General features: G+C 52.3%; 1 protein-coding gene across 1 annotated transcript; it reads right to left on the reverse strand.

Annotated features, from left to right (window-relative positions):
* Positions 1–5086: 5086 nt before the first annotated feature.
* MGAT3 (mannosyl (beta-1,4-)-glycoprotein beta-1,4-N-acetylglucosaminyltransferase) lies at positions 5087–6983 on the reverse strand. The gene has a single exon (XM_003783189.3). The coding sequence runs from the start codon at positions 6875–6877 to the stop codon at positions 5276–5278; it is 1602 nt and encodes a 533-aa protein (XP_003783237.1). The 5' UTR covers positions 6878–6983; the 3' UTR covers positions 5087–5275.
* Between the last annotated feature and the right edge of the window lie 3399 nt (positions 6984–10382).

Genomic DNA, 10382 nt, shown 5'->3' on the forward strand with positions numbered 1-10382 from the left:
GGTCCGGGCTGGGGATTCGAACCCGCCACCTTAGGTGTACGTGGCTGGCGCCTTAGCCGGTTGAGCTATAGGCGCCGAGCCAACCCTGGGTGTTTTAATGGCAGGCTATCTTCATTGCTGTCATCTCTCCCATCTGGATGAGGCTTTACCAGTTGCAAAATAGTTCCCTCTGTTTCATTTTCTCATTTGGGTGCAGTGAAGCTATCTGTGGGCTCTTTTTTTTTTTTTTTTTTTTTTTGAGACAGAGTCTCACTATGTTGCCCTTGATAGAGTGCTGTGGCATTTCAGCTCACAGCAACCTCAAATTCTTGGGCTTAAGAGATTCTTTTGCCTCAGCCTCCCAAGTAGCTGGGACTATGGGTGCCTGCCACAATGCCTGGCTATTTTTTTTGGTTGCATTGTTGTTGAACTGACCCAGGCTGTGTTCAAACCCACCAGCCTTGGTGTATGTGGCTGGCACCATAACTGCTGTGCTACAAGCACTGAGCCTGTGGGCTCTTTTTATAGACAGGAGACAGTCTGGAAGAGAATATGCATCCCCTCCTAGGTCACAAGCCAGGTGGGTGTGGGGGCAGGTCAGTGCCCCCCGACTTAGCCAGACAGCCAGCTGAGGGAGACAGTGATAGCTGATGCTGGCAGACACACACAACACAATGTGTCCCTGGGCTCTGATAACTTGGCACCAGCCTCACCTTTGCCTTTCTGAGCTTGAGCTAACCTGTGTGCCCTATTGACTGTGATGCTCCTGAGAGCAGAGACCATCCTCCACACGTTCCCCAAGCAGGCACCATGCCAGGCTTGGTTAGCTGCTTGGAGGATCTTTGAACATTAGTGCCCCCCTCTCCTCTTGTCCCTCTGTCCCCATCCTCTTCCTCCCCCAGTGAACAATGACAGAGGGAGTGCAGTTTGGCAGTCAAGAGCTCAGCTTCTGATGTTAAGCAAACTGACTCTGCCTTTCACCACTCTAGGTAAGGTGTCTATGCCTCACTTTCCCGCCTGTACAGTGGGAATAAGGGGGAGGAAAATCTTTTGACCCGGAGTTTGCACCAAATAGGCACGTAATAAGTAACATCTGCAAATATTTACGATGCTGATGGTACACCTTAGGACAGATTTAAGGGTTGTAAACTTAAAGAAGGGGTGAGTCACTATTACCCTCTTCTGTCTAGGGGGTGTCTAGATCTCATCTACTCCCTCAGTCCTGTGGCATTCAGTCCCCACCCTCAGCCCCAGACCAAGTACCTGCAGCAGGTGCTTTCCTGGGCTTTGGGAATGTGTCCAGAAGTCCATCCTGGCCCTCAGGTTCCCAATTTTCACATGCATGGCACTTTGTGAGTGCTCAGGAGACATTAGCCCCTGCTGTGGCCACCAACCACCAACACTAGTTTTACTCTTTCTGCCATCCCTGGGCCTCAGTCTCCCCGTCTAATGTGGAGGTTGCACAGCCACCCAGAGAGGACCAAGGCTGAGCTCAGCATATCTGTTTCCACCATTTTGAGACTTTCCCCTTAAGAGAGTCTCATACAGGGGGCTCCCAGGACAATGCCAGCACCCACCTGGCCCAAAGGAGGCCCCCAGGAAGACTCCATATTCCCAGGCTCCAGATAGTCACAACACAGTCCAAGATCAGCTCCATGGGGAGGGGATGACTGTTTCCAGAGAGGAGGTTACTGTCCTGACCCACCACCTAGAGGGCTGGCACTAGGAATTTAAGTGGCTGTGTGACCTTGGCCAAGGCATTTTAAGCCCCTGACAGACAGGGAAGAAAAAGACTGAGGTAGGAGCACTTGTTTTGATGGCCCAGAGCAGAACTGTGGGAGAATCATCTCCTTCCTGCCTTGGCACCAAAGTCTGCATCCAGGTCCCCAAAGGGACCCCACCTAGAGGGTGGGTGATACCAATCCTGTGAGCTAAGCTTACTTCTGTTGGACCCTCATCCAGCATCTTCCACTCCCAAGCTGTTTCCACCTGTGCCTGGAGGGTAATTTTGTCCATAAGGGAAGGTGCTCTATATACCTCTCCTCATCCCACCAGCCATCCAGTCCTTTAAGGTCTCATACCTCATTGGTTCAGACCTGACGGCAAGGGCATCTTTACCAAGACCACAGCCACCTGCTCCCACCCCTTCCTGTCCCACAGCACCCATAAACTGGCCTCACACGCACACTCTTTGAACTTTGTACCTGTTTTTATTATTAATATTATCTTTTCCTTTAAGCATCCCTTTAAGGGTGAAATGAAATCCAACCATTTACAGAGAAAATGATTTCAGAATGTACATATTGATTTTCCCTTACAAAAAAAATAATACTATTATTATTATTGATGTCCTTAAATTATACATTTTCCCAGGGCCCTGCCTTCTGCTTGGGCAAGTCCCCTCAGTCTCCTCACCCAGTTCTCCCTTTGATCCCAAAGCTCTCCTATGCCACTCCTGAAAACCGACCATGACCCATGTGTAGAAGGAGCCAGCTGTGTTCCCTGGATGCTTGGCATGGACGAGTCCACTTGGGTCTAGAGGTCAAGGGGCTAGTGGTTCCCAAGGAGAGAAATCCAGACACGGCCACAGGACAGCAGTGTGCTGGCATTCACATTTAGTTTGGTTTCCCTTCACATCAGGGGAGTGGCCATGGGCCCCCCCAAATTCCCAGTGTATGCTGTGATTGTATGTGAAGCTCTTCAATCCCACCCTCTGACTAGGTCTCTACCCACAGTGCTGTGAACAGTCCCTTGCCCCACTGAGTTTGGGCCTGACAAGTCCAAGTTTCTCTACCTACTCCTGAGCACTGGAGGCCACCAGGTAAGGGTGCCAGGGTGTGGGATTAGGAAACTGTCAAGGAGGGAGGCCCTGGGCAAGGGCTCAGGTATGTTCCAGGGGTCCCCAGAGACCACCTGTCCACAGGGCACACAGAGGCTGCTCAGGAGGGCAGCTTGGCTTGGAATGACCCAGAGCCACAGAGACACCCTGACTTCTTGAGCCACCTCTCATCCCCAAGAGGGACCAGAGAGGAAGGCTGCTATGACTTTAAAGGAGGGGTTCACTCAGAGGAGCCCCTGAACAGGGGCAAGAGTGGGTCCACCTAGGCCCTCAGCCTGCTTCATGCCTGCCCACCAGAGGCTGCTCTGAGGCTGGTTCCCTACACCACACTTGTGCCTGGCACTTCCCCCAGATGGAGCAGATGCATAAGAGATAGCCTCCTCCCCTGGCCCATCAGGAACCTCCACTAAGACATCTAGAAAAGCCACTGTGGGTGAGGGGAGCAGGAACCTAGAAGGGCTGGGGAGGTAGTGGGCTCTTAGCTGCACAGCCCTCAGGTTGGGACACTTCCCACTCCTCAGACTGAAAGACAGACAGACAGACCCTGCATCTCCTTTATCCTTGCCTTCTGGGCTCCCCAAGGGCTTAACAGCCCAGTCATCTGGGGGGAGCTGCAGAAGATATGGCCACAGGCTCCAGGTCCTGGGGAAGAGGACACCTGGGCCTGTGCTCCCACATCCACACACAAGCTTGTATTTACAGGAACACATCAATACAGACACGTACAAATACACACCAAGCATGCACCCATGCCCATAAATATACACACACACCCAGAAACATGTACCACTTCACAGGCAGACTCTGCACACGGGATCATTAAGTGATGTCTGAGAGGGCAGTGGGAGGAGTTGCCCCTTTCCACACAGCTGCAGCTCCCACAGCACCTTGGCCCTGGGTTGGCACAGTGAAGAGTGGAAGCAGGTGTTCCAGAAGCTCTGACAATGAGAGCAGGGTCCACGACTGAGTCATTTCTCCCCCCTCCCCCAATGCCACCTTCCCACCAGAGATGCTACTTGTCTCCCGTGTCCATTCTCTCCTCCATTAATAAGAGAACTTCTGGGTTGAGGCGGAGCATATGGCATCCCACCTGACTACACTTCCCAGCTTCCCTTGCAGCTGTTTGTGGCCATGTGACTTAGGCCTGGCCAATGAGATGCTGTCAGAGTGACAGTGCCTTTTCTGGCTCCTGCCTTTAACAGGAAAGGGGTCCGCATCCCTTGCAACCTCTGCTTACCCAGGTGTGGATGCACACAGGATGGTGGAAGGTGGAGCAGCCACTCTGTGTCCAGAACTGGAAGGTGTGTATGAGGAAAAACAGAGCTGCTCCACTAGCTCGGGACCATCTTCCTCTGGACAATTTAATTAGAAACAAGCTCTGTCTTGCATAAACTACTGTATTTCAGGGTCTCTTAATCACAAAAAATACACCTCCCCAAGGCAAACTGTGAGGAATGGGAGGACATACAACTGGCCTTAATGTCCCTTCTTGGGCCCAGGAAAGCCTTGAAGGCCCTTCCTGGCCCCTAACCTTCCCCAAGGAGGGGCACAGGGTGATCCCAACCAGGGAGGGTGCAGAGCTGGGGCGGTGGGTGCCAGCCGGGACGGTGATGGGGAGGCTGGGTGGATGGATGCTGGGGCCTGCTGTCAGTTTCCTCTTTATTCCTCCTTCCCCCAAGTCCCACCTACAACTGGACTCCTGGCCTTGGAAGGACTTGAATGCGCAGCCCACAAGCCAGCAATATAGAAAGAAGGAATGTCAAGACCAGGTTTGGAACCCAAAGGAAGACTCCCCGGGGTTCCCCAGCCCCATGCTGTCAGGTCCTGAGGAGTGGAGGAGCACAGAGGTACTTAGGCACAGCCTCCCGGTGCAGAGGGGTCCTATCGTTTGCAACACTGGGTGGAATTCTCCTCTCCCTCCTGCCCAGCACTTCTGCTAATGCTGCAAAGCATCAACCAGCACGTCCTGGTTTCCTCCTTCCTAGCTGTCTCCTCTTCCTCGTGAACCCAAATGCATCTATTTACAGAGCTCCTGGTCCTCCTGGCTTGCCTGTTTAGAGTAGGCTCCTCCCAAGCCAGGCCACGCCCCCATGGACTCTCTGGAAAGTTCCTGTGGGATTCCTCCACAGACAGCCCTGTCTGCCCTCCCCTTCTGCCCAATGACCACCGTGTATCCCCCCTCCTCCAGCAGCACCTCCTGGCCACAGCACTCTTGGTGGGCAAAGGGGCCACTTTCCTGACAGGAAGGAATTTTTTTTTTTTTTTTTTTTGAGAACAAAGGCCTGCCCCTTGATTGACAAGGGCTGGAATGGAGTAAGCTCCATACACCCACCCGCCCACCCACTCCTGGTCCTCTCAAGAGCCATCAAGCCAAGCCAGTGGAAGGAGGCAGGGAGATCATTCTAGGGGCGGCCACCACTCCCGACCCTGCCATGGGCCCTATAAGATCATGCAGCCTTAGCCTTCAACCTCGTCCGATTTGCCCCGGGCAGGTGGCCTCCCCTCCGGGCCCTTGTGGCGCCGCCCGCCTTGCGCGGTGCTCTTGGGCTGCTGGTAGGGGTTGTCCAGCAGGTAGCGGAACTGGTCGTAGTTCTTGAGTAGGTACTTAGGGGCGTACATGTGTTCACTGGGATCGGCTGGCGGGTACTCCTGCTGCGTGCCGTCAAACCAGCCCCCGGTGCGGATCAAGTTCCGGATGTAATTGAGGTCCCGCTTGTCCTCGTAGTCACCCCACCGGGGGAAGTCACCGTTCTGGGCAGACACCAGCTTGAAGTAGATGCCCTCGGGCGTGAAGCACCAGGAGCAGTGCCAGCCCGCGAAGTGCAGGGGGCTGCCAAGCGACCACTGCACCAGGATGTGGCCCGTGCGGTTCTCGTACTGGCGGAAGTTGGGCATGGTGTAGTACTGGCGGCGGCGCAGGCGGATGCCGTCCAGCCCGTACACGGCCTGCAGCATGTCCACAGTGCAGCCCGACACCACCTCCAGCGTGCCCGGCTGCTTCCAGAAGAAGCCGTAGAGCGACTTGCGCATGTGAAAGGCGAAGGGCTCGGTCCAGCCGTCATAGAGCTTGAGAAAGAGGACGCCGTCGCGGGCCGGGATCTCGTCGGCGTCGTCGATGATGAAGACGTCATCCGGCCTCAGGTTGCGCAGCCGCGAGACGCCGTCCTGGGTGAGGAAGGTGCGCAGGTAGTCGTCGGCTATCCAGCCGTCCTGCCGGCCGCCCGGCGGGAAGTGGTCCAGGAATACGTAGAGCACCTTGTGGCGGATGTACTCGAAGGTGCCGTTGGTCAGCATCTCGCGGAACTTGAGCGGCCGCGGCTCCCCGTAGGCTGTGAAGTTGGACTCGCACACCACAAAGGCGTCTACCACGTCGCCCAGCTCGTGAAAGCGAACGTCCAGCAGGTCGAACTCGTGGTTGATGTTGATGGCGTTGATAACCCGGCGCGGCACCTCCCGGGGCACCAGCCGCTCCTTGGTGGGCAGGTTGGAGTACTGCACCACGGTGGGCACGCCGCAGCTGGGCCCGTGCCAGCCGGGCAGGCACACGCACTCGACCCACTTGCGCCTCAGGCCCCGGCTGCCCGCGCGATCCCGGGTGCTCAGCAGGTACCGGGGCGAGCGCTTGGCCGAGGAGCCGTTGGCTCCCTCGGGCTTCTCCTCTGGTCGCCCCTGTGGCGGCTTCTCCAGCATTTTGGTGCCTGGTTTGAAGCAGACGCCCCCAGCTTTGGTGCGTACAAAATACTCGGTGGTATCCTCAGGCAGCACGAAGTCCACCCGGTGGAGTTCCTCAGTGGCCTTGCTTGGTGACAGTGGCTGCAGCAGGGGTGAGTGTGAGTAGAGGGGGGTCCGCAGCAGGTCAGGGCCTCCCGGGTCCGGGCTGGCCTGGGGCGTGACGGGGGCATTGTTCCAGAAGAAGCTGGACACTAGGTTAGGGCTGAGGGAGGCCAGTTCTCGGGGGAACGTGACATAGGACAGGGTCTTAAAGAAGTGCAGGAAGGAGATGAGGCACAGGCCAGCCATACAGAACATGAGAAAGAGCTTGTAGCGTCTCATCTTCATCCTGCAGGAAAAGAGGGAGAAGAGCACAAGGTCAGGGCCATCTGAGGGAAGGGACCTGATGATGTCTCTGCTATCACTGTTTGACAATGTCCTGGCCAGTGCCTGGCGCTCCTGCATGGAGTCTTTTCCTGCCCCCAAGAGTCAACTTACCTGGACCAAGGCCCCTGAAAGCAGCAGCCTCAAGGACACTCCCTTTGTTCTCACAGAGATGGCCAGGCAGCCACAATACCCCTCTGCAGCCCAGCCCCACCCTGCCCTACCAGCTTCATTGCTAGGGTTGGCTCCAGGAGCAAAATGCATCCAGGGAAAAGCTCAACCCCACAGACCAGGCCCTGCCCCAGGGGGCTCACAGGCCCCAAGGGTGCTATTCTTGTCTCTCTTCCTCCCTCCCTCCCTCCTGTCCCATCTATCTTTTTTGTGGTCGTTTTCACAAATCTTTTGAATACTTGTTCACTGAAAAAATTCCCAGGTCTCAAGGGAACACACTCCTAACGAATTTAAAGAATGAAATTATGTAAAATTCTCCTTAATTACCCCATATCCCACATATGATGCTCAGGCAGAAAAAAATTTGAGTTATATCTCTGGTTTTACATTTAATTTTTCTGTTCTTTGTTTAGTATTTTTCATAAATATTATCTTATTGGACACTAAGTTTAACCATGTTGTTTTCAATCAATGATAGATTTTTTTTTTGTTGAGACAATCTATGTCACCCTCAGTAGATTGCTGTGGCGTCACAGCTCACAGCAACCTCCAACTCTTGGGCTTAAGCGATTCTCTTGCCTCAGCCTCCCAAGTAGCTGGGACTACAGGCGCCCTCCACAATGCCCAGCTCTTTTCTTCTTGTTGTTGTAGTTATTATTGTTGTTTGGCAGGCCCAAGCCAGGCTTGAACCCACCAGCCCTGCTTGTATGTGACTGGCACCCTAGCCACTGAGCTAGAGGTGCTGAGCCAATCAATGATAAATTTTAAAGATTTTCATATCAGTAGAAATAAATTTACTAGTTCCTTTTAAATTTCACATAATATTACATGGTTATTTTGAATGAAATCATTCTCTATTCATGACTGATCATGATATAACTATTTGCTGTTCACTTGTAGTTTAATTTGTAAATTAGTTTTATGGAATGGAGATGTTTGTATCTCCATTTTAAAATAAGCTTTTAGTTTTAGAATATTTTTAGATTATCAGAAAAGTTGCAAAGATAGTACAGAGGGTTCTTTACATACCTCCCCTATTATTAATATCTAACACCACCATGTACATTTCTCACAACTAGGACACTGGCATGTCACTATTAACCAAACCCCACACTTTATTTGGACATTTCATCTCATGAATCAGCTAGTACATGGATAGCACTTCTGACTGCCACCATCCGCCTCATTTGGTCCTTGAACCCAGGCAGATAGGCAGGTGGGCCAGGAGGTTACACCCATTTAACCAATGAAAATGCCAAGTGGGGCCACAGACTCACTTGGGGGGACCTACTGAGGCACAGAAGAGGCTGGGACAGAAACCTGGCACTGTTCTACCTAGAACATTCTTCCCCTTAAAATGTTCCTCTTGGTGGCTACTCCTTGTTTCTCTGGTTCTCTGGGTGCTATCCTACCATATCTCCCCCTTACTTCCTAATTCTGAGGACATCAGGGGAAGAATAGAAAAGATACACACTTGGATTGAAAATACTGTGACCTTGAACACAGCTTCTCACCTTTTGAACCTCAGTTTCTACATCTGTGAAATGGGTCCAGAATTCTTGGTGTACCGAAGGTGCTCAGTAAGCTAATGTTGCTTTCAACACTCAAGGCTGGAAGCCCCCAATGTAATTTTCTCTAAACTTCATGGTCATAAGGCACAGAATCGGGAAATGATTGACCTAGGACTACTTCCTCCAACTCTTTAATTTTATCAAAGAGGAAATCAGGACCTTGGGGCTTTAGGTACCTCCTTAAAGTTACCTAGTTGGCTGTGAACCCAGTTGATTGAGGTCCTGAACCAAGGTCTTCATGGCCTCCCCTGAGCAAGTAGTGAGGAACAGTTCAGTTGCTAATCCCAATGGTTGGTGAAGTACTTATCCTATTAGATATTCTCCAGTTTCAATGCCTGAGCCTTGGAGCTGCCCTAGGGTTGCTAGCACAGCTGACTGCAGACAGGTAGGACAATAGGGAATAGAGCCTGACCCCTGCTAAATGTCAGCTGTCCCAGGGCAGGGGTGGGACTGGTCTCCACTGTCTTGTGGAGGGAGGGCAGAGAGGGGCTGCTCATTGGCAACATTTTCAAATGGGCCTTCTGGGCTCCTCTCTACACAATGGATTCCAGCCCTGGACTGGCAAAATGAGACCCGTTAGACCAGGCCAGCAGGGTGAGCAAAAGGACAAGGGGGCCAGGCCCAAGCAAGGTTGTAGACAGGAGCTCCTGCCATGGCAGTAACCAAGCAGGCACAAGGCAATACTGTAGACTGAGTCAGCATGGTGGAAGCTTCCAGAGTGACCTACCCATGGCACTTTGGGACCTAGCAAGGCAGCTCTGCTCTTTCTGGTGGATTATTTTCCTCTATGTGGGACCTGCCTCTGTGGGGCACACCCCAAGTTAGGGCCAAGTGGGGCCACAGACTTACTTGGGGGACCCATTGAGGCACAGAAGAGCACACCCCAAGTTAGTCTAGACTTATCCAACCATAAGGAGTGGAGGGCAGGGCCCAGGCTTCCATCAAGACTTAATCCCCTGGCAGCAGTGACCAAAGGCCTTAGCAAGGTGACAGAAACTCAGAGAGGCAAATAAATTTACTCCTTGAGTATAAAGAGCTTCTGTGGACCTGCTGAAGTCAGACCGATGCAGATGTTCCTTGGCTTCCTGGACAGACTGGCTTCCAGGAAGGATCTGGTTATATCCAGCCAGTTGTGCCCTTCTGAGTACAGACTTACCCGTGCCTGGAGGCTCCCCTCTGACTCACTGGAGCCTTCAGGGCAGAGCCCCTTGATAAGGTCTCAGTTTGGCTTGCTGCTGAGAATCATGTTTCCCTTATCACTTAGGCTGCTAGGAGGCCCAGAAGTGTCCAGTGGCAGGCATAGAGCAAGTAAACAGTACTCACAGACTACATTTTCTGGGATTCCTTCACATGCAAATGTCTGTTATTTTTTCACCTCTTACCATCAGCCTAATTCCTTTTTATCTTCACATTTTTTAACAATGCAGCATACAAATAAAATGGAATAAAAAAGCACTAGCAGTGAGGGTCTCAGGTGAGTCTCTCAGATACCCTGGAAGTGTTAGTGAATGAAGAGGGTTCAGCCACCTGTCACTGTTAGGCGAATGCAGAGACAGGGATTAGGTCTACCAAGCTTTGTAATCAGAAGGCCTAATCAGAAGGCCAGCAATTCTGGAGAATAGAGATAATAGCTTTTCTAAGACTGTCCTGACCTTCCGTTTCTAAAACCACAGTTTTATACACAAAAGTTCAAAATAAAAACCATATATATATATATATATATATAT

This window comes from Otolemur garnettii, unplaced genomic scaffold (assembly GCF_000181295.1).
Source record: "Otolemur garnettii isolate 467f Iridium unplaced genomic scaffold, OtoGar3 scaffold00007, whole genome shotgun sequence".
Taxonomy (NCBI): domain Eukaryota; kingdom Metazoa; phylum Chordata; class Mammalia; order Primates; family Galagidae; genus Otolemur; species Otolemur garnettii.